The 19,008-nt window shown below is 42.8% G+C and overlaps 1 protein-coding gene across 4 annotated transcripts in view; it reads left to right on the forward strand.

Annotated features, from left to right (window-relative positions):
* The window catches only part of PFKFB3 (6-phosphofructo-2-kinase/fructose-2,6-biphosphatase 3), a 79,643-nt gene that overhangs the window by 46,385 nt on the left and 14,250 nt on the right, over positions 1–19,008 (forward strand). For all 4 annotated transcript variants that reach the window (XM_039369516.1, XM_039369513.1, XM_039369515.1 and 1 more), the window contains exons 2-13: positions 5,385–5,510; positions 6,637–6,733; positions 9,031–9,097; positions 10,234–10,308; positions 10,762–10,818; positions 11,565–11,689; positions 12,047–12,254; positions 13,381–13,527; positions 14,902–15,006; positions 16,256–16,385; positions 17,366–17,428; positions 18,375–18,439. In XM_039369516.1, coding sequence (XP_039225450.1) covers positions 5,385–5,510; positions 6,637–6,733; positions 9,031–9,097; positions 10,234–10,308; positions 10,762–10,818; positions 11,565–11,689; positions 12,047–12,254; positions 13,381–13,527; positions 14,902–15,006; positions 16,256–16,385; positions 17,366–17,428; positions 18,375–18,439 — 1,265 coding nt within the window. The remainder of the gene's footprint in view (positions 1–5,384; positions 5,511–6,636; positions 6,734–9,030; positions 9,098–10,233; positions 10,309–10,761; positions 10,819–11,564; positions 11,690–12,046; positions 12,255–13,380; positions 13,528–14,901; positions 15,007–16,255; positions 16,386–17,365; positions 17,429–18,374; positions 18,440–19,008) is intronic.

The following is a 19,008-nucleotide window of genomic DNA, read 5'->3' on the forward strand; positions in this document are numbered from 1 at the left end:
AATTCTCCCTCCTCCTCCTCCGAATTATTTGTGAAAAGATGTGCTGAAAGAAACTATGGACCACGGAATCCCTATGGACTTTCTCCTTGGAAGAAATTTTGAATTTCTGCAGCCTTTAGTCATTCATTAAAGACTTCAAAAGACAGATAAATTCCAGAAACTTGGGCCCCTCTAGCTATAATGGGCTTCATCTCTGGATTGCTAATTTGTAAATAACTGGTGCTACAGTTGTATTCATTAAGAAAACAATGGTTTATTGCAGTGTTTCCCAAACTTGACAATTTTAAGGCATGTGGACTTCAACTCCCAGAATTCCACAGCCAGTGTTGCTGGTTTATTGTATGAAGCTCATTGTTTTGGGAGCCCTGCTTTAGAAGTACCTGGGTTGATTTTATCAGATCTTCAGTCTTTGTTACTTGACTGCAAAAATCTCTTCTTTCGTCCTGACAAAGTACACCAAAATATCTCGTGGTATTCCGGGATCTGTTTAATCCTCATGGTATTCCGGGATCTGTTTAATCCTCAGTATTGTACTCGTCTCTAACATTTTCCATTTAAAAAAAAAATCTCTGCTTTTTGGTGAACACCACACAATGTTTCATGCCTATTTTCTGCAGAGGCAATAGAATTAAGAGATTGCAGCTGGACAGGCCAAGGAGAGATTCCTGATTGTGTTGTGTCTTCTAAAGGGTGTGAATTCTCTCCCCTCAGAGGAAGTGTCAATCACAGTTCATTGACAGGAGCTGCCAAGTCATAGAATTGTGGAGTTGGTCCACTAATGCAACCTTCTGCAACATGCAGAAGAACCAGTTAAAGCATCTTTGATAAAGTCTAGCTTCGTCTTAAAATTCTCTGAAGTTGTTGCTTTTTTTTATTTAAGAAAAAGGACTTGATATCTTTTGTTTCATAGGTGATGGTCATTCTGATAAAATAAATGCATTTGTCTGGTATTGGCTTAATATGTTGTGTGAACACAGCCAGAGCCATGTCTTTGCAAAGCAGTAGAGAAAAATCCCAACTGGGTTTATTTAAATCTCAGCCTAACATGAAGTTGTTGTTGTTGTTGTTGTTGTTGTTGTTGTTGTTGTTGTTGTTGTTGTTCTTCTTCTTCTTCTTCTTCTTCTTCTTCTTCTTCTTCTTCTTCTTCTTCTTCTTCTTCTTCTTCTCCTTCTCCTTCTCCTTCTCCTTCTCCTTCTCCTCCTCCTCCTCCTCCTCCTCCTCCACCTCTTCTTCTTTCTTCTTTCTTCTTCCTCATTTTGGGAAGCTAGTTTGTTTCTGCCTTTGCATCTGCTCATCTCTTTTACTCAGAAGAAAGTCCTATTAACCATGTTTAGAATTGACTTTAGAGTTGAACTTTTTGATGAAAATTGCCTTCAGCTACTCAGGTATTCTCTTTATAAGTAGGCTTTGGATGCCGAACAAAAAAAAAATATCTGAGAACAGAAGGAAAAGTGGAAGATTATAGAGACTTTATTTTAAAAGAATGTGTTTTCTAACTAGGGTCTTTCAGCTCCTGAGCCAATTCCATCAATATTTTTGCAAATTGGGACTGTTTCAGACACTTAGCCCTGCGGGCTTCATCTGCAAAGGAAATGCTTTCCTTTTGTGTTTAAAATCACCGTTTCAGGATTTTCCTTAGTGCTGCTTTGTCTATTTCAGTTCTCTGGGTTTGATTCTCCTGCACTGCTAGCCAACTAAAGGAATTCTACTCAGCTTTGAGTGTCAGCTTTAAAACATATCTCCTATTTTAAATAATAATAAAAAAGTTGCAAATAGCTGACTGGGATGCAAATAGCTGGTTTGGATGCAGGCTGAGCCATGTGTGTGTGCGCATGCATGTCTGCATCTCTTAATGCAAATAGCACCCACAATGGGGCAGTGCGTGGCTTCTCTCTTTTTTTCCAAGCACCCCCGAAGCAAAGAGTGAGTGTATTTGTGAGTGTATTTGCATCACCACCTCCTAAACACCCTGACTCCTCCTCCCATGAAGAGGTGGGGACCAGCTGCAAAGTGATGCTTCAGCTAGGATTCCTAAGAGCGATCCATTCGTTTTCTGCTAGTTGGCACGTCCACCACGTAAGATCTCCCGGGCTGCATTAGGGCTGGCTGAGGATGGAGTTAAGGAAAAAGTGCCGGCGTGATTCTTCGCATGAACTCTTACAAGCAGGGCTGGGTGAAAGCTTTTGCACGAGTCCTAACGCATAGCGACGGCTCCCTATCTTTTTAAGTCTGAGTTGAGCGATTGCAATAAAATATATATATATATATATTTAAAGCCTTAACGATCGGTCAGATATTGATATTTTTGCTGTCTCATGAGCAGGCTCTAAACTTTTACGATGTTTAATCTACTTCATAGCCCGTGAAAGGGGTCTACGTCTGAAGTTCATAATCTAGGAAGGCAAAATACATTTCACCTAGAAGTTTTTTTAAAAAATTACATTTGATGCAAAGAGACCCCGCTTTCTTTGAACTGGATTTTCTCCTGATTTTTCTTCCTAGCCTTGTTCTAAAGGGATTTGCGTCCAAATCAAGCTGCTTGCTTGCTTAGCACGATTTGTAAAATAGATCCGTTTTTGGAAAGAACAAAAGCCCAGACAGTTTAAAGCATACACATATTCAGGCTTTATTATGATCCCAACCAAATTTCCTGCTGGCTAAGCGGGTTCCTTTCTAATTGGAAGTGAGCTGTGTTCATATCTCTGAGCCTAGCTCTAAATGTGCATATAACTTGTCTTGAAATTATTTAAAGTGCCAAGGAGAAAATCTTGATATATCCACTCTTAGTTTATTCGCTATTTGTTTTGCCACTGATAATTCTTTCACTGATTCTTAGCAGTATAGCCTTTGGTTACCATGTGGAAAAACAGGGTTCCATTCCATGCACTTTTCATGTTGTTTATTATACTAATCAAAACAATATTTATAGTGTTAATTCAAGAATAGTAGATCCCATTCCTAATCTTTTAAAGCTTTAGATGCAGCCATGTGAAGAATACTCATTCACATTGCTCTTTTTTACACTGTCTCTTCCCCGCCTTCCCTACAGGCCAGGTTTGTTAGGTCTGCGACAGAATTTACTACAAGCCATAAATCATGGTTTATAAAGAACATTGTGGCTTAGTGTGATGCATGGAAGCAAATTGTGCAGTCACACATGCCTTGTGTAGTTCAGCTTTGCCATTGCCATGTCATTTGAGAAACGGGAACCAAAATACCAGATTTTTTTAGAATTGATGGCTGGGTTGGAAACAAGCATTTGGATACAGTGGGAATTTAAACCACAAGCCCACATTTGATTGGAAGGCCGTTCTGGGTTTAGCAAAACCATTAATCTAAATTTATGAGACAGCAAATATACCTAGTCGAGGTAAGATTTAATTGCAAGTTGCTCTTTTTTCCTTAACCTAAAAGATTTTTTAAAATCTGGCTTTTCTGAAATATCAGTTTTTCAGTCCAGTGGTGTAAATAATGATGGGGTGGGCCTTTAAATGCCATGTAGGTGTGTTGTGAGGTGCTTTAGAAATCCCAAGAATATTTTAAGACAGAGGTCTTCAAACCTGGCCCTTTAATGACTTGTGGACTTCAATTTTAAGACAAGTCTCAGCCAGGGGTCTCCAAACATGACAACTTTAAGACTTCAACTCCCAGAATTCCCCAGCCAGCTGAATTCTGGGAGTTGAAGTCCACAAGTCTTAAAGTTGCCAAATTTGGGGACCCCTGATTTAAGCCACACGGATTGCTGGCATATTGCAACAGCCGTCCTGGCTGAGCTAGATGGGAGTTGTAGTTGAACGCGTCACGCCAGGAAAGATCATTTTTAGGACAAGAGAAAAACTTAACCTTGTGGAAAAAAATAATAAGACACCCAGGCAGTTTTCATTTCTGATGTCTATTTTATCACCCAGGCCGTTTGTGAGTGATGCATTTCAAAGAGGTGAGGAAGGGATGTGGTTTGACCAACTCCTGTGATCGAGGAAGGCTTTATTTTGCATACAAGCCTGATTTGACTAAGTGGAGCAAATTTGATTTGGAGAGAGGAGAAGGGTAAAATTGGGGGGGGGGGTTCCCTATGTTTTTGTTTGATTGAATGTAGGTCTTAACTAATCCTTAACTAATGGCACTCACTCACCATGTGCCTTTTTTATTAAATATGTTTGCCGTTCACCTCACCAGAAGGGAACTCTTTTTCAATCTGATCTCTTATTTGTGATATTAGCCCCATTCTGCAGATAAGGAAGACTGAGGCTAAGAAGCTGTATGTTTACAGCCACGCACCAAGATCGTGAAAGAATTTGGATTTTTTTTAAAAATATATATGTTATTTTTAACATACTCACCTTAATATTTGGTAAGCAGCGTGTTGTCTGGGTTTATATTTAAAAAAAACAATAACAATTAATTTCTCTTAATTCTGCAGTCCACATAATGGCTTCGCTTGATTTTCTCTTCTTCCAATAATATTCCCTTGTGCCAACCTTACATTAATACAGTTCTTGTTATTTGAATAAATGACAATTAAATATAGACATTTTTCTCATGTTTCTGCAAATAATAACCACATCAGTATAAAATAAAGCCTCTTTTCTAATTGATCCTCTGGATTGCCTCGTCATAGATAAAATTCTTATTTAAATTTGTTTTCCCCACAATATTCCAAACATTCTTTACTGGCTGAGATTTTCTCAGAATTAGTTAACACTTAAGTATTTAAGTCTTTTTTCTCACACAAAGGAAGAAGAATTTGGATTTTTAAGGGCAGCCTTTTCCATTTGCAAGTGAGCTTTTTTTTAAACTTTTGATTAAGCCAGGGGTAGGCAACCTTGACTCTTTTATGACTGGTGGACTTCAACTCCCAGAATTCCTGAGCCAGCCATGCTGAGGGGAAAGGGAGAGGTTTCCAAGCTGAGCCATGCTGGCCCAGGAATTCTGGGAGTTGAAGTCCACAAGTCATGAAGGGACCATAGTTCCCCCATGCTGGCTCAGGAATTCTGGGAGTTGAAGTCCATGAGTCTTAAATTAGCTAAGGTTGAGGAGCCCTGATATAGGGCAGGGGTGGGGAACCTTGGCTCTTTTTTGACTGGTGGGCTTCAACTCCCAGAATTCCGGAGCCAGCCATGCTGAGGGGAAAGGAAGAGGTTTCCAAGCTGAGCCATGTTGGCTCAGGAATTCTGGGAGTTGAAGTCCACAAGTCATAAAAGAGCCAAGGTTGCCTACTCCTGGATTAAGCAAAGTTCCCGGGCCGTCTCTCTCTCTCTCTTTTTTGCTACTTATGAATGTTTGGGTATGCATGTATTGGAAATAAAAGTACAATATAAAAGCCATTTCGCCCTAAAATATTTTTTTAACTGTCTTTTTTTTTCTTTCTATCTTCCTCCCTGCAGTATGTGGTCCACAACTCACCAATTCCCCCACGGTCATCGTGATGGTGGGTCTGCCGGCTCGCGGGAAAACCTACATTTCCAAAAAACTCACCCGCTACCTCAACTGGATTGGTGTGCCGACAAAAGGTGAGTGTCAACGCTGCTAACATCGGATGTTTTTGCCTCGACAACAGACGGAGATGCAACACTTTTCTTCTTGTGTTTTACTCTTAGAATTAGAGCTAGAGTTAGATGATGCTGGGGGGGGGGAGGAATGTGCATGAGAGTTTAGCTAGACATAACAATATTGAACCTAGCATGAGAATCAAGGTTATTGAAATAAGAGATGATAAGAATTGGCGGGCTGGAGAACTGGAGGGAAAACCTGCATTTCAAACTAATTGGGGAATGTGATTTATCACTGTTAATTGGAGGAGGGAATTGTGCTTTGATACTATGTGCTCAGGGGAGGGGAATCCAGTTTTTGGCTTCAACTGTGTTAGTGCCAGATGCTATGCTTCTCAAATAAAGATTCTTTAAGGTAAACAATGCCTCAAAGTTCTTTGAAGAGTTTCATCTGTCGGAACCCTGACATTGAGCTCTGAGGCAAAGCGATTTTTAACGGGTCTGAAATCAAAGCCTTAGGTCGAGCTTGAGGCCTTCAGCTTGATGGGTACAGGTAGTCCCCAACATTGAGCCGTCGTCGCTAAGCGAGATGGATGTTAAGTGAGTTTGCTGTCTTTCTCGCCACGGTTGTTAAGCGAATCGTGGCGGTTATTAAGTCACACCATTGTAAAATGAATCTGGCTTCCCCCTTGACTTTTGGTTGTTGGAAGGTCACAAAAGGGTATCCCGTGATCCTGGGGACACCACAACCGTCGTAAATACGGGCCAGGTGCCAAGCGTCTGAATTTTGGTCACATGACTGTGGGGATGCTGCAATGGTCGTAAGTGTGGAAAACGGTCATAAGCCACTTTTTTCAGCGCTGTTGTAACTTTGAACGGTCACTAAATGAATTGTTATAAGTCAAGGACTACCTGTATGGAATTGGCGTGGTAACAGTATTGAAGTGGGGTGCTGTTAATGTCCAAGAGTGGATACTGTGGCTGTATAAACCACAAACACAGCTTGGGTGAACTCTGGAGGATCAAGCAGGAGATCAAGTTTGGAAGGGAGGGGAACCACTAGGAAATCTCAAGTGGACACAAATTTTTTTTTTAAAGAAAATGCATTGTACAAGCAGCTTGATTGACGTCTTCATCTCCTTTGCAGTGTTCAATGTTGGCGAGTATCGCCGTGAGGCTGTGAAACGGTACAGCTCTTACAACTTCTTCCGTCCCGACAATGAGGAGGCTATGAAAGTCCGCAAGTAAGCCTGATGGGTTTCTAAATTTCTTTTGAGTTGTCTGTTTTTCTTTCTTTCTTTCTTTCTTTCTTTCTTTCTTTCTTTCTTTCTTTCTTTCTTTCTTTCTTTCTTTCTTTCTTTCTTTCTCTCTCTCTCTCTTTCTTTTTCTTCCTTCCTTTCTCTCTTCCTTCCTTTTTTCTTTCTTTCCCTCCTTTTCTCTTTCCCTTTCTTTCCCTTCCTCCCTTCCTTCCATTTTTCTTTCTTTCCATCTTTCCCTCTTCCCCTTTCTTTCCCTCCCTACTTTTCTTCTTTTCCTCTTTCTTTCCATCTCTTTCCTTTCCTTCTTTCTTTCTTTCTTTATTTATTTTTCTCTTCCTTCCTTCCTTTTTTCTTTCTTTCCATCTTTCCCTCTTCCCTCTATCCATTTCTTTCCCTCCCTACTTTTCTTTATTTTCCTCTTTCTTTCCCTCTCTTTCTCTCTCCCTCTTTTCCTTCCTTCCTTCCATTTTTCTTTCTTTCCCTCTTTCCCTCTTCCCCTTTCTTTCACTCCTTTTCTTTCTTTCCCTCTTTCTTTCCCTCTCTCTCTTTTTCCCTCTTTTCCTTCTTCCTTCCTTCCTTCCTTCCTTCCTTCCATGTTTCCCTCCCTACTTTTCTTTCTTTCCCTTTCTCTTTCCCTCTTTCCCTTTCTTGGTCGTAACTTGGGACCGACGCTAAGCGAGGACCACCTGTATCAGAGTAGCCCTTTTCCAACCACGGGAATAGATTGTTACAGGAAAGTCTTTAACTGTCCTGCTTTCGGCACTTGAGAGAGGCAAATCCACAGCCGTATTCTTCGGTGTGTAAATGGAGACATTGTCCTTTGTTGACCGTTCCAGCTGACTGTTTGAACAAGACACAATTGCCTCCTTCTCCTAAGGAGCTGGGGTGGCGTCCAAGCGCCGGTTTTGTGGCATACAAAAGCCCACAACAGATTCCATGGCCGAAGGGCTTTGCCCTGGCTGGGGAAAGAGAAAGCAACTGCTTCGCAGGAGTCAGACAATCTGCAAGCGACCTCAGCTGCATGATAAAAGGAATTTTATTGCGAACAGAAATTTCTAAAATCCAGACTGCAATTGCTTTGTGTGTGTGTATGAGCTTCCACCTATGTATCAATTAAGGTGCTAGTCCTCAGGGTTATGGATAAAGCTACACAAACCTCGGCAGCGAGTCCTCAACTTACAACAGTGCCTTTTGAAGTTACAGCAACACTGAAAAAAGTGACTTAGGATCAGTTTTCATACTTAACGACCGTCGCAGCATCTCTGTTCAAAATTCAGAGGCTTGGCAACTGGCTCGCATTTATGACGGTTGCCGTGTCCCGGGGTCACATGATCTCCTTTTGCGACCTTCTGATGAACAAAGTCAATGGGGAAGCCAGATGCACTTAACAACTGTGTTACTAAATTAACCACTGCAGTGACGGTCACTTAACAACTTAGCAACAGAAGTTTTGGGCTGAATTGTGGTTGTAAGTTAAGGATCTGCTTTATTTAAGCAGCAGTTCTGGAAACTACCCGATGATGATGATGATGATGATTATGATGATAGTTCGAAGGGACCTTGGAGGTCATCTAGTCCAACCCTCCATATGTGTGTATGGAGATTATCAGTCATCAAGGTCACAGTTACTAGAATAGAATAGAATAGAATTAAAATAACAAAGTTGGAAGGGATCTTGTAGGTCATCTAGTCCAACCCTTCCTAAGCAGGAGACGTCTTCAAGGAAAAACAAAGAAAGTTCAGTTGCCTTTTGAAAAAACACCCTTGGGGAATGTGAATACATCTAGTTTTTACTCCCACTGTGGAGATTTTTAGAATGTTATTATATTTTTGTCCTTCCTGAAGCTGGTTGCAGAGTATCTCCTTTTTCTGCACTAAGCACATTTCTGACAGAAAGTGATACGTTTATCTTAAGGGACCTGGTGAAGGAGCAGTATATCTTTGGTGAAGTGGGGTGGAGTGCATCCAAAATTACCTTTTAAATTCTTATTTAAATTTATTTTCCGTACAATGTTCAAAACATTCTTACTGGTTAAAATTTATGATGAGGCAAACCAAGATGACCAGATAGAAAAGAAGCATGATACTGAGGTGATTACTCTTGGTAGAAATTTTACAAAATTACCTCATCAATGCTACTCCTAGATGACAATCCAAAGATCTCAAGACCCTGATCTCCATGCTGCTATCTCGCAAACCAAATAGCCTGAGGGTTGTTTTTAAACTGTTGTGTGATGATCTAAACAGGCCTTAATCGGCGGCGTTTTGTGCTTTACTTACAGACAGTGTGCCTTAAGTGCCTTGAGAGATGTCAAACTCTACCTGTCTGACGAAGGTGGTCAGATTGCAGTAAGTGATGTTCCTTGAAGACATCTTGTGAAGATGTCCTTGTTTGACACAGCCCTGCCTGGTCTAATTTAAATTGTTTTAATGAAACTCCTCCAGACCTACCTTGTGGTTTTAAATTTGCAGGAATCCCTAGAGATCCCCAAGTCCACAGTAGGTGGAAACTTGTGATTCCAATAAAGGGGAATATTTGTAACAGCATTGAAATGAGGGGTCCTTGGTGCTCTCTGAGCTGGGTTGTTTCCTTGCAGACGTTTCATTACCAACCTAGGTAACATCATCAGTGCTCGTGATGATGTTAGCTAGTTTGGATAACAAAATGTCTGCAAGAAGACTACCAAGTTCAGAGAGCATCAAGGATCCCTTTGAATTTTTGCTGGTCTTTTTTTTTTTATTAAAAGTTTTTACAATTTTACAATAAAATCCCACTCCCACTACCTCCCTACCCTCCCAAAAACCCTCCCCCCCTCTTCCCAGAGCTGAATACAGGGTTAACTAGAACTAAAAATACAAAACATTTAAACTTAAGTAAACCTCAAACAAAAGTTACATTAAATAAAAATCCAATATTTATATATAATAAAAAATACTTATTATCTTAAACTTTAAACTTTAAACATAAATTATTCAAAAGCTAAGTAATATCCTTTAATATCATACTTATACTGTGTAAAATTTATCCATCTTTTCCACACCAAGAGCTATTTCTCTTGCGATTAATCTTTCAAATAAGCCGAAATTTTTGCCATTTCAAATAAATAAGAAACTTTTAAAAAGCATACCTTCAGAATTTTTGCTGGTCTTGATGGCCAAAAATATGTGGGATGGTAGTCTGGCTTTTTTTTATTATTATTTGAAGAGAAGAAAAGATCAACCTTGCACTGGGACCTTAAAGATCCCAGGTGTGATTGTTTTTTTAAACCCTGATTATTCCACCCATCCCATATCCATGATGGAGGAATTGTTTTCAGTTATGGAAAGCAACTGCCAAGGAACTGGGCCCATCCCGTTTCACAGTTGTGGGTCTGCTTCTTTAATTTGAAGATGGTTGAGATCCTGGAAAAGTTGATCTCCTTTTGCTGAAAACCAACAAGCTGTCTAATGTCTCTTTTTTATTTTTCTTTCTCCCCCCCCCCCAGGTTTTTGACGCCACCAACACAACTCGCGAGCGAAGATCCATGATCCTGCATTTTGCCAAAGAAAATGGATACAAAGTGAGTGACATTCTTGAACCACAAGGTGAAGGAATTTAAGACTTGGCCTTCAGCTATTTGTACAGCTTCCCTCCCTCAGGACTCTTTCTAGAGCAGGAGTCTTCAAACGTGGCCCTTTTATGACTTGTGGATTTCAACTCCCAGAATTCCTCAGCCAGGCACGTGTTCTGAGGAATTCTGGGAGTTGAAGTCACAAGTCATAAAAGGGCTAAGTTTGAAGACCCTCAACATCTTTTTTACATCGTGGTGACCAAAACTGGATGCCGTATTCCAAGTGTGGCCTTGTAAAGTGGTATTAACACTTCACGTGATCTTGATTCTATCCCTCTGTTAATGCAGCTTAGCACTGTGTTGGCTTTTTTGGCAGCTGCAGCACACAGCTGGCTCATATTTAAGGGATGGTCCACTAGGACTCCAAGATCCCTTAATTCTAATATCTTCTGCTTCATTCAGGTGTTCTTCATTGAATCCGTCTGCAATGATCCCACTGTGGTTGCTAGCAACATCATGGTAAATATATGAAGACGGTTTCCTATCTCTCAAGTCCTCTCTTCTCTTTCAGAAAATTCTTTTAAATATGGGCTGGAGAATAATAACTCCTGGGAAGGGGTCATAGTTGAGGGAGACAACATCCATCTTGTATGTTCTGCAATGTCTCCATTCTCGCCAGCGTCACACGTAGTCCTCAACTTACTGCAGTTCATTTAGTAATGGCAGTGAAAAAAAGTGACTTGGGACCATTTTTCACATGACCGTTGGCCATCCCCATGGTCACATGATCGAAATTGAGACTCTTGGCAACTGACTCATCTTTATGACGGTTACAGTGTCCCGGGATCACATGATCCCCTTTTGCGACCTTGGGGAAGCCAAGTTCATTTAACAACCGTGTGATTCATTTCACAACTGAGTAAGCAAGATGGGGGAAAACTCACTTAACTGTCTCGGTTAGCAGCAGATATTTTGGGCTCAATTGTGGTCGTAAATTGAGAACTACCTGTAGTACTGAAGCCACAAGGCAGATTTTGAACACGGTGGACATTATTATGTTAACAGCGTTTGTTGACCTTGTCAACTCTTAAGATGTGTGGGCCAACTCCCAGAATTTGGCTGGGGAATTCTGGGAGTTGAAGTCCACACATTTTAACGAGTTGCCAAGGTTGAGAAACACCGCTTGTTAACATTGCTAGAATAGGCTTGATGTAAGGATGGGCCTGTTATCATTATCTTTACCTTTCTAACATTTCCTATTTTAGGAAGTCAAGCTGTCCAGTCCAGATTATAAGGACTGCAACTCAACAGACGCCATGGAAGATTTCATGAAGAGAATCAGCTGTTATCAATCTAGTTACCAGCCTCTTGATCCAGATGGATACGACAGGTGAAAAAAAAAAACCCACTGAGATAACTACTCCTAGTTCAGCTGGGTCTAGATTTGCCTTCAGGCAACTAAAACTAGCTGGGCGCTAGCATGAATGTGTTCCTCACTGCAAGATGTACGAGGAGGAGAGTAGAGTAGGATAGAATAGGATAGAATAGAATAGAATAGAATAGAATAGAATAGAATAGAATAGAATAAACAGAGTTGGAAGGAGCCTTGGAAGTCATCTAATCCAACCCCCTGCTCAGGCAGGAAACCCTATACCATTTCAGACAAATGGTTGTCCAACCTCTTCTTAAAAACCTCCATTGTTGAAGCATTTCCCTGTTGGTCATCCTGTGCTATTTTTGTCCCTAGAGAGTTGTCGCTCATCAAAGTGATTGATGTCGGTCGAAGATACCTGGTGAACAGAGTCCAGGACCACATCCAAAGTCGGATTGTCTACTACTTGATGAACATCCATGTGCAGCCCCGGACCATCTATTTGTGCCGGCACGGCGAGAGCGAATTCAACCTCAAAGGGAAGATCGGGGGCGACTCGGGGCTCTCCACCAGAGGCAAGAAGGTACGGGTGGGATTTACTCCTGAGTAAATGGGGATGGGAGCGAGCTAGTAGGGACGTAAGCCAGAATTGCCTTCACAGAGAAGAAGAGGTGACCTTCACAAAAGCCAGTGAACGTCCTTTGAAAACATCTTACAGTGCTTGTGGTGATCACCAAGGCCAGGGTTAGGCAACCTTGGCTCTTTTATGACTCGTGGACTTCAACTCCCAGAATTCCCAAGCCAGCCATGCTGAGGGGAAAGGGAGAGGTTTCCATGCTGAGCCATGCTGGCTCAGGAATTCTGGGAGTTGAAGTCCACGAGTCATAAAGTGGCCTAGGCCTAGGGCAGGGGTAGGCAACCTTGGCTCTTTTATGGCTGGTGGACTTCAACTCCCAGAGTTCCTGAGCCAGCCATGCTGAGGGGAAAGGGAGAGGTTTCCAAACTGAGCCATGCTGGCTGAGGAATTCTGGGAGTCGAAGTCCATGAGTCATAAAAGAGCCAAGGTTACCTACCCCGGGTTTAGGAGGCTCACCACTTAGAACAGGAGGACTTAGGATAAGGGGTAGGCAACCTTGGCTCTTTTATGACTCGTGGACTTCAACTCCCAGAATTCCTGAGCCAGCATGGCTCAGCTTGGAAACCTCTCCCTTTCCCCTCAGCATGGCTGGCTCAGGAATTCTGGGAGTTGAAGTCCACCAGTCATAAAAGAGCAAGGTTGCCTACCCCTGACCAAGCTAACCAATTTCTAAAGTATTTCTTGAGAAATCTCCCTGATGCAAAAAGACAAACTTCACTTTAGTTTGTTCCTCCATTAAAAACCTTTTGGAAGACAGAGAAACTCTTCAGACTCTGTGGGGGAAATCTTGAAGCTTCTGGAGAACTTTGTGGTTGTCTAGATTCTAGAAGACGTTCTTAAAAGGAGTTCCATCTTTCTCAGTCTGGTGAAGGAAGATCAAATAGCTTTTCTATTTTCTTCTCTCGGCAGTTTTCTTGGCAACAATATCAAAGTAAATTTCCAGGATTTATTTGTGGTTTTTGGTTTTTTTCAAATTTTCCTGTCTGGGCCAGACCAAAAAATACATTTTTCTTTGGTCCTGACAAACTACAGGAGCTGAATCACAATTTTCTGTATTTCCTTTCTTTTCCAGTTTGCCAGCGAGCTGAATAATTTTGTCAAGGAGCAAAACCTAAACGATCTCAAAGTCTGGACCAGCCATCTAAAGAGGACAATCCAGACAGCAGAAGCCCTTGATCTGCCCTACGAGCAGTGGAAAGCTTTGAATGAAATTGATGCTGTAAGAAGCCCACCTCCACACACTTTTTTTTCCCCTTTGATTGCAGAATAAATAGAGGGTTTTGGTGGGAAAAGCTGTCATCTTCACACACACACACACAAACACACACACACACTCTGACTCTGCAAAGGGATCCTCCTGGCTCTCCTAGGAAGGATTGAAAAGAATTGGATGATCACCCTTCTCTTATTTTGGGAGAAAGAGGCCTTTATTTTCCTGTCAGTTGTGAGAGTGTGAGAATTAGTTCCCATACAGTTGTGTAAGCACAAGATGGGCAGGTGCAGAAACATAAGGGCAGGAGGCCAGCCTGTTGGAGAGAGAGGACGTTTTTGCCTAAAGCTGGAAGGAAAAAAAAAGAATGCAAGAGAGTTTTTGGAACTTCTTTCTACATAGCAGGAATCTCCAAACCTGGCGACTTTTAAGACTTGTGGACTTCAACTCCCAGAATTACTCAGCCAGCCAGCCAGGTAATCTGAATAACCAGGCTGTTTGTGTAGAATTCTAGGAGTTGAAGGCCACAGATCTGGAAGTTGTCCAGATAGGGAAACAGGTTTTGTACCAACTGGCAGAGACACCTCTAGGTCAGGGGTAGGCAACCTTGGCTCTTTTATAACTTGTGGACTTCAACACCCAGAATTCCTGAGCCAGCCATGCTGAGGGGAAAGGGAGAGGTTTCCAAGCTGAGCCATGCTGGCTCAGGAATTCTGGGAGTTGAAGTCCACGAGTCATAAAGCTGCCTAGGCCTAGGGCAGGGGTAGGCCACCTTGGCTCTTTTATGACTTGTGGACTTCAACTCCCAGAATTCCTGAGCCAGCCATGCTGAGGGGAAAGGGAGAGATTTCCAAGCTGAGCCATGCTGGCTCGGGAATTCTGGGAGTTGAAGTCCACGAGTCATAAAGCTGCCTAGGCCTAGGGCAGGGATAGGCCACCTTGGCTCTTTTATGACTTGTGGACTTCAACTCCCAGAATTCCTGAGCCAGCCATGCTGAGGGGAAAGGGAGAGATTTCCAAGCTGAGCCATGCTGGCTCAGGAATTCTGGGAGTTGAAGTCCACGCCTCATAAAAGAGCCAAGGTTGCTTACCCTTGCTCTAGGGTAGGGGTGTTCAACCTTGGCAACTATAAGACTTGTAGACTACAACTCCCAGGATTCCCGAGCCAGCCATGTTGAAGTCCACAAGTCTTTATAGTTTTCAAGTTTGGGGAAGCCTGTGTAGAAAACAGCAGATGTTGAAAGTCTTTGAGTTATGGCGGGCTGAGTGCAGTCTGGTGCACAGATTGACAGTGCAGTCTGGTGCACAGATTGGAGAACGGGCTATAAAGTGAATTTCTCCTTCTCCTCCTCTTCCTCCTCCTCCATCTCTTTGTTCTTGTAGGGTGTGTGCGAAGAGATGACTTATGATGAAATCAAGGAAAAGTATCCCGAAGAATTTGCTCTGCGCGATCAGGACAAATATTATTACCGCTATCCATCTGGAGAGGTGTGTGTTTTGGTACACCAAGTGTGTTTTTAACCATCGGGTGGGATGCCCAAGCAATGTGCTAGTGCTAACCTCCTAGATCAGTGGTTCTCAACCTGTGGGTCGGGACCCCATTTGGGGTCGAACGACCATTTCACGGGGGTCGCCAAACAACACAGTCCGCCATTTTTTTCCCCCTTTTCCTTAGCTGTGCTACTCCCTTTTATTCTATTGGCTTTTGAAAGCCGATAGAATAGACTCTCTTGAATAGAGTCTAATTCTATTGGCTTTCAAAAGCCAATAGGAATTGTGCAGGCTGTCTCTGCCCTGCTGAGCCCACCAAAAGTCCCATTCTGCAAACGTTGCTGCACCGGTTGAGTAGTCCTCGACTTATGACCGGTTGGGGGTCGCGGCATTAAAAAGGTTGAGAACCATTGTCCTAGAGCCTGAAATTGGGGGGGTGTCTTATATTCCCCCCCTTATCTCATGTGGCTCTTTGGCCAATATTGGAATTATTAAAATGCGCATAACTATGTACAGGTAATCCTTCACTTAACAACTGTTCATTAAGCAACTGTTCCAAGTTACACCTGCACTAAAAACAAGTGACTTAGAACTGATCCTCTCCTACAGATAGTCCTTGACTTACGACCCCAATGGACCCCAAAGTTTCTGACGTTAAGTGAGACATTTCGCCCATTTGACCACCTTTCTTGCCCCACCTTGTTAAGCAAATCACTGCAGATGTTAAATCAGTTACACCGTTGTTAAGTGAATTTGTCTTCCCCATGGACCTTGCTTGTCAGAAGGTCTTAAAAGGGGACACTGCAACTGTCATAAATATGAGTCAGTTGCCAGGTGTCTGAATTCTGATCATGTGACGATCGTAAGGGTGAAAAACAATCAAGGACAACCTTTATTAAAGGAGGCCAAGAAATTCCTCGTACAGGATCCAAGATTGTCTATTTTTCGCACTGAAATCTGCATAGTTTTTGCTTTCTTTAATCAGGGGTTTCCAACTTTAAGACTTGTGGACTTCAACTCCCAGAATTCCTCAACCAGCCAGCCAATTAATCTGAATCACCAGGCCATCTATTTAGAATTCTGGATGCTGGTGGAGGAATTCTAGGAGTTAAAGTCCACAAGTCTTAAAAAGTTGCCAAGTTTGGTGATCCCCGCTGATGTCTAGCTCTGCAGCTCCTTTATTTCTTCTGAAAGACAAAACCTGTTTCTCACCTTCTCTTTGTCCTTCCCTCCCCCCCCCCCTCAGTCCTATCAAGATCTGGTCCAGAGGCTGGAACCAGTGATCATGGAGCTTGAAAGACAGGAAAATGTCATTGTGATTTGTCATCAAGCCGTGATGAGATGCCTTTTGGCTTACTTCCTCGACAAAAGCGCAGGTGGGTCTCTGCTCTCTGCAGTTTCTCTGACGCAGGAATGGAAGAAAAGAATTTAGGGTTAGAATGAGAATAACCGAGTCGGAAGGGACCTTGTAGGTCATCTAGTCCAACCCACTCCCCCGCCCAAGCAGGAGACCCTACACCAGGGGTAGGCCACCTCGGCTCTTTTATGACTCGTGGACTTCAACTCCCAGAATTCCTGAGCCAGCCTGGCTAAGCATGGAAACCTCTCCCTTTCCCCTCAGCATGGCTGGCTCAGGAATTCTGGGAGTTGAAGTCCACCAGTCATAAAAGAGCCAAGGTTGCCTACCCCTGAATTAGGAGGCTCACCGCTTAGAACAAGAGGACTTAGGCCAGGGGTAGGCAACCTTGGCTCTTTTATGACTCATGGACTTCAACTCCCAGACTTCCTGAGCCAGCCTGGCTCAGCATGGAAACCTCTCCCTTTCCCCTCAGCATGGCTGGCTCAGGAATTCTGGGAGTTGAAGTCCACGAGTCATAAAAGAGCCAAGGTGGCCTACCCCTGGCCTAAGTCCTCTTGTTCTAAGCGGTGAGCCTCCTAGAGCAGGGGTAGGCAATCTTGGCTCTTTTATGACTTGTGGACTTCAACTCCCAGAAATGCTCAGCCAGCCTCCATTTTGTTTGTTAGATTTAAGACAGGGGTCTTCAAACCTGGCCCTTTTATGACTTGTGGACTTCAACTCCCAGAATTCCTCAGCCAGCCTCCATTTTGTTTGTTAGATTTAAGACAGGGGTCTTCAAACTTGGCCCTTTTATGACCTGTGGACTTCAACTTCCAGAATTCCTCAGCCAGGCACACCTGGCTGAGGAATTCTGGAAGTTGAAGTCCACAGGTCAAGTTTAAAGACCCCTGTACTGGATTAAAGGGGAGTGTAAAGACAGGCTGGATACCCTTTGTGGCGCTGAATAACATTAATCCAGTCCATCATTTTTAATTCTTTTTTTTTTTTTCCTTTCAGAAGAAATGCCTTATCTGAAATGTCCTCTCCACACAGTCCTGAAACTGAGTCCTGTGGCTTACGGTGAGTAAATATATTTCGTAAGTGACTAGATAAGTTCACACAATACGCTTGGCTTGGCTAAAATCTGGCAAGCGAGACAGTTGGTGTGGGGACAGGAAATCCTCAAATTACAGCCATTCATTTAGTATCCATTTCAAGTTACAAAGGCACTGAAAAAAGTGACTTATGTTCCATCCTTCTGAGGCTGGTAAAATGAGGACCCAAATTGTTGGGGGTCAATAGGCTGACTCTGTAAACTGCTTAGAGAGGGTTGTAAAGCCCTGTAAAGCTGTATATAAATCTTAAGTGCTATTGCTATTTTTCACACTTACAGTCTGCTGCCGCTCCCAAACTACAAAGGAAGAATCAACAACATATCTTTTTAGCAAGAAAATGGGGGCTTGTTACTACTGCCTTCCCTTCCCCATCTTTGACTCTTATCTGGGCGTTGAGATAAGATGGAAGTCAGTTCAGCTCAGTTGTTAAGATAATCCACAGAATGCAGAAGGATCCATTTAGCACTGATTGTATAAACCCCGATCAACGCCCCATAACCCTATCTTAACTTTATTTGCCATCAGAACTGATGGTTTAGCCCAGGGAAATTGCTCTTTGTCTCACTCCCTATTTGTTTATCCCATTTGTTTTGGGCAAAACAAATGGTGTTATCCCAGAGCAGAGCATAAATGAAATTCTTGGGGCTGTTCCCTAATGAAAGAAATTAACGGCTGCTGTTATTATACTTTTGACTGGATTGGAATAGCCTTGCTTTTCTCTCTGGCGTTCCCAAAGGACACCGTTGCTTTTAAAAATTAATCGCCCAGCTGATTTGATTTGAGTTACATTTAACACCTCCTGCTCCAAGTACTTAGGTCTGTTTTGATCTCGTAATCTGATTAAACAGTGCAGCTGAAGGGCTAATGTATTCCTCATCCCGCCATATCCTTTTTTCCTCTCTCTCTCTAAGGCTGCCGAGTGGAGTCCATCTATCTGAACGTTGAAGCTGTGAATACTCACCGGGACAGACCAGAGGTGAGCTGGTTTGCTAAGAGGCCATTCTCTCCCCCCCACACAAACACATCTTATGTGCTCATAGCACAAACGCCTACTCCCCCCAAATGTTCAGCATTATATCCATTTTCTTGCCCAACGCTAACCCCTGGCTTGGGACAGTGGGATAGCAATTACCCCAATACTAAAAAATAGGGGGTAAAAATCAAATTTGCCTGCATTGTTGACTTGTTCAAAGTAATTCCCATATATAAGGCCCTAGTGCAGCGGTTCTCAACCTGTGGGTCGGGACCCCATTTGGGGTCGAACGACCATTTCACGGGGGTCGCCAAACAACGCAGTCCGCCATTTTTTTCCCCTTTTCCTTAGCTGTGCTACTCCCTTTTATTCTATTGGCTTTCGAAAGCCAATAGGAATTGTCCAGGCTGTCTCTGCCCTGCTGAGCCCGCCAAAAGTCCCATTCTGCAAACGATGCTGCACCAGTTGAGTAGTCCTCGACTTACGACCGGTTGAGTAGTCCTCGACTTACGATCGATCGGTTGGGGGTCGCGGCATTAAAAAAGGTTGAGAACCACTGCCCTAGTGCTTAG

This window comes from Crotalus tigris, unplaced genomic scaffold, assembly GCF_016545835.1.
Source record: "Crotalus tigris isolate CLP2741 ecotype Arizona unplaced genomic scaffold, ASM1654583v1 scf7180000021160.8983255:1529534, whole genome shotgun sequence".
NCBI lineage: Eukaryota > Metazoa > Chordata > Lepidosauria > Squamata > Viperidae > Crotalus > Crotalus tigris.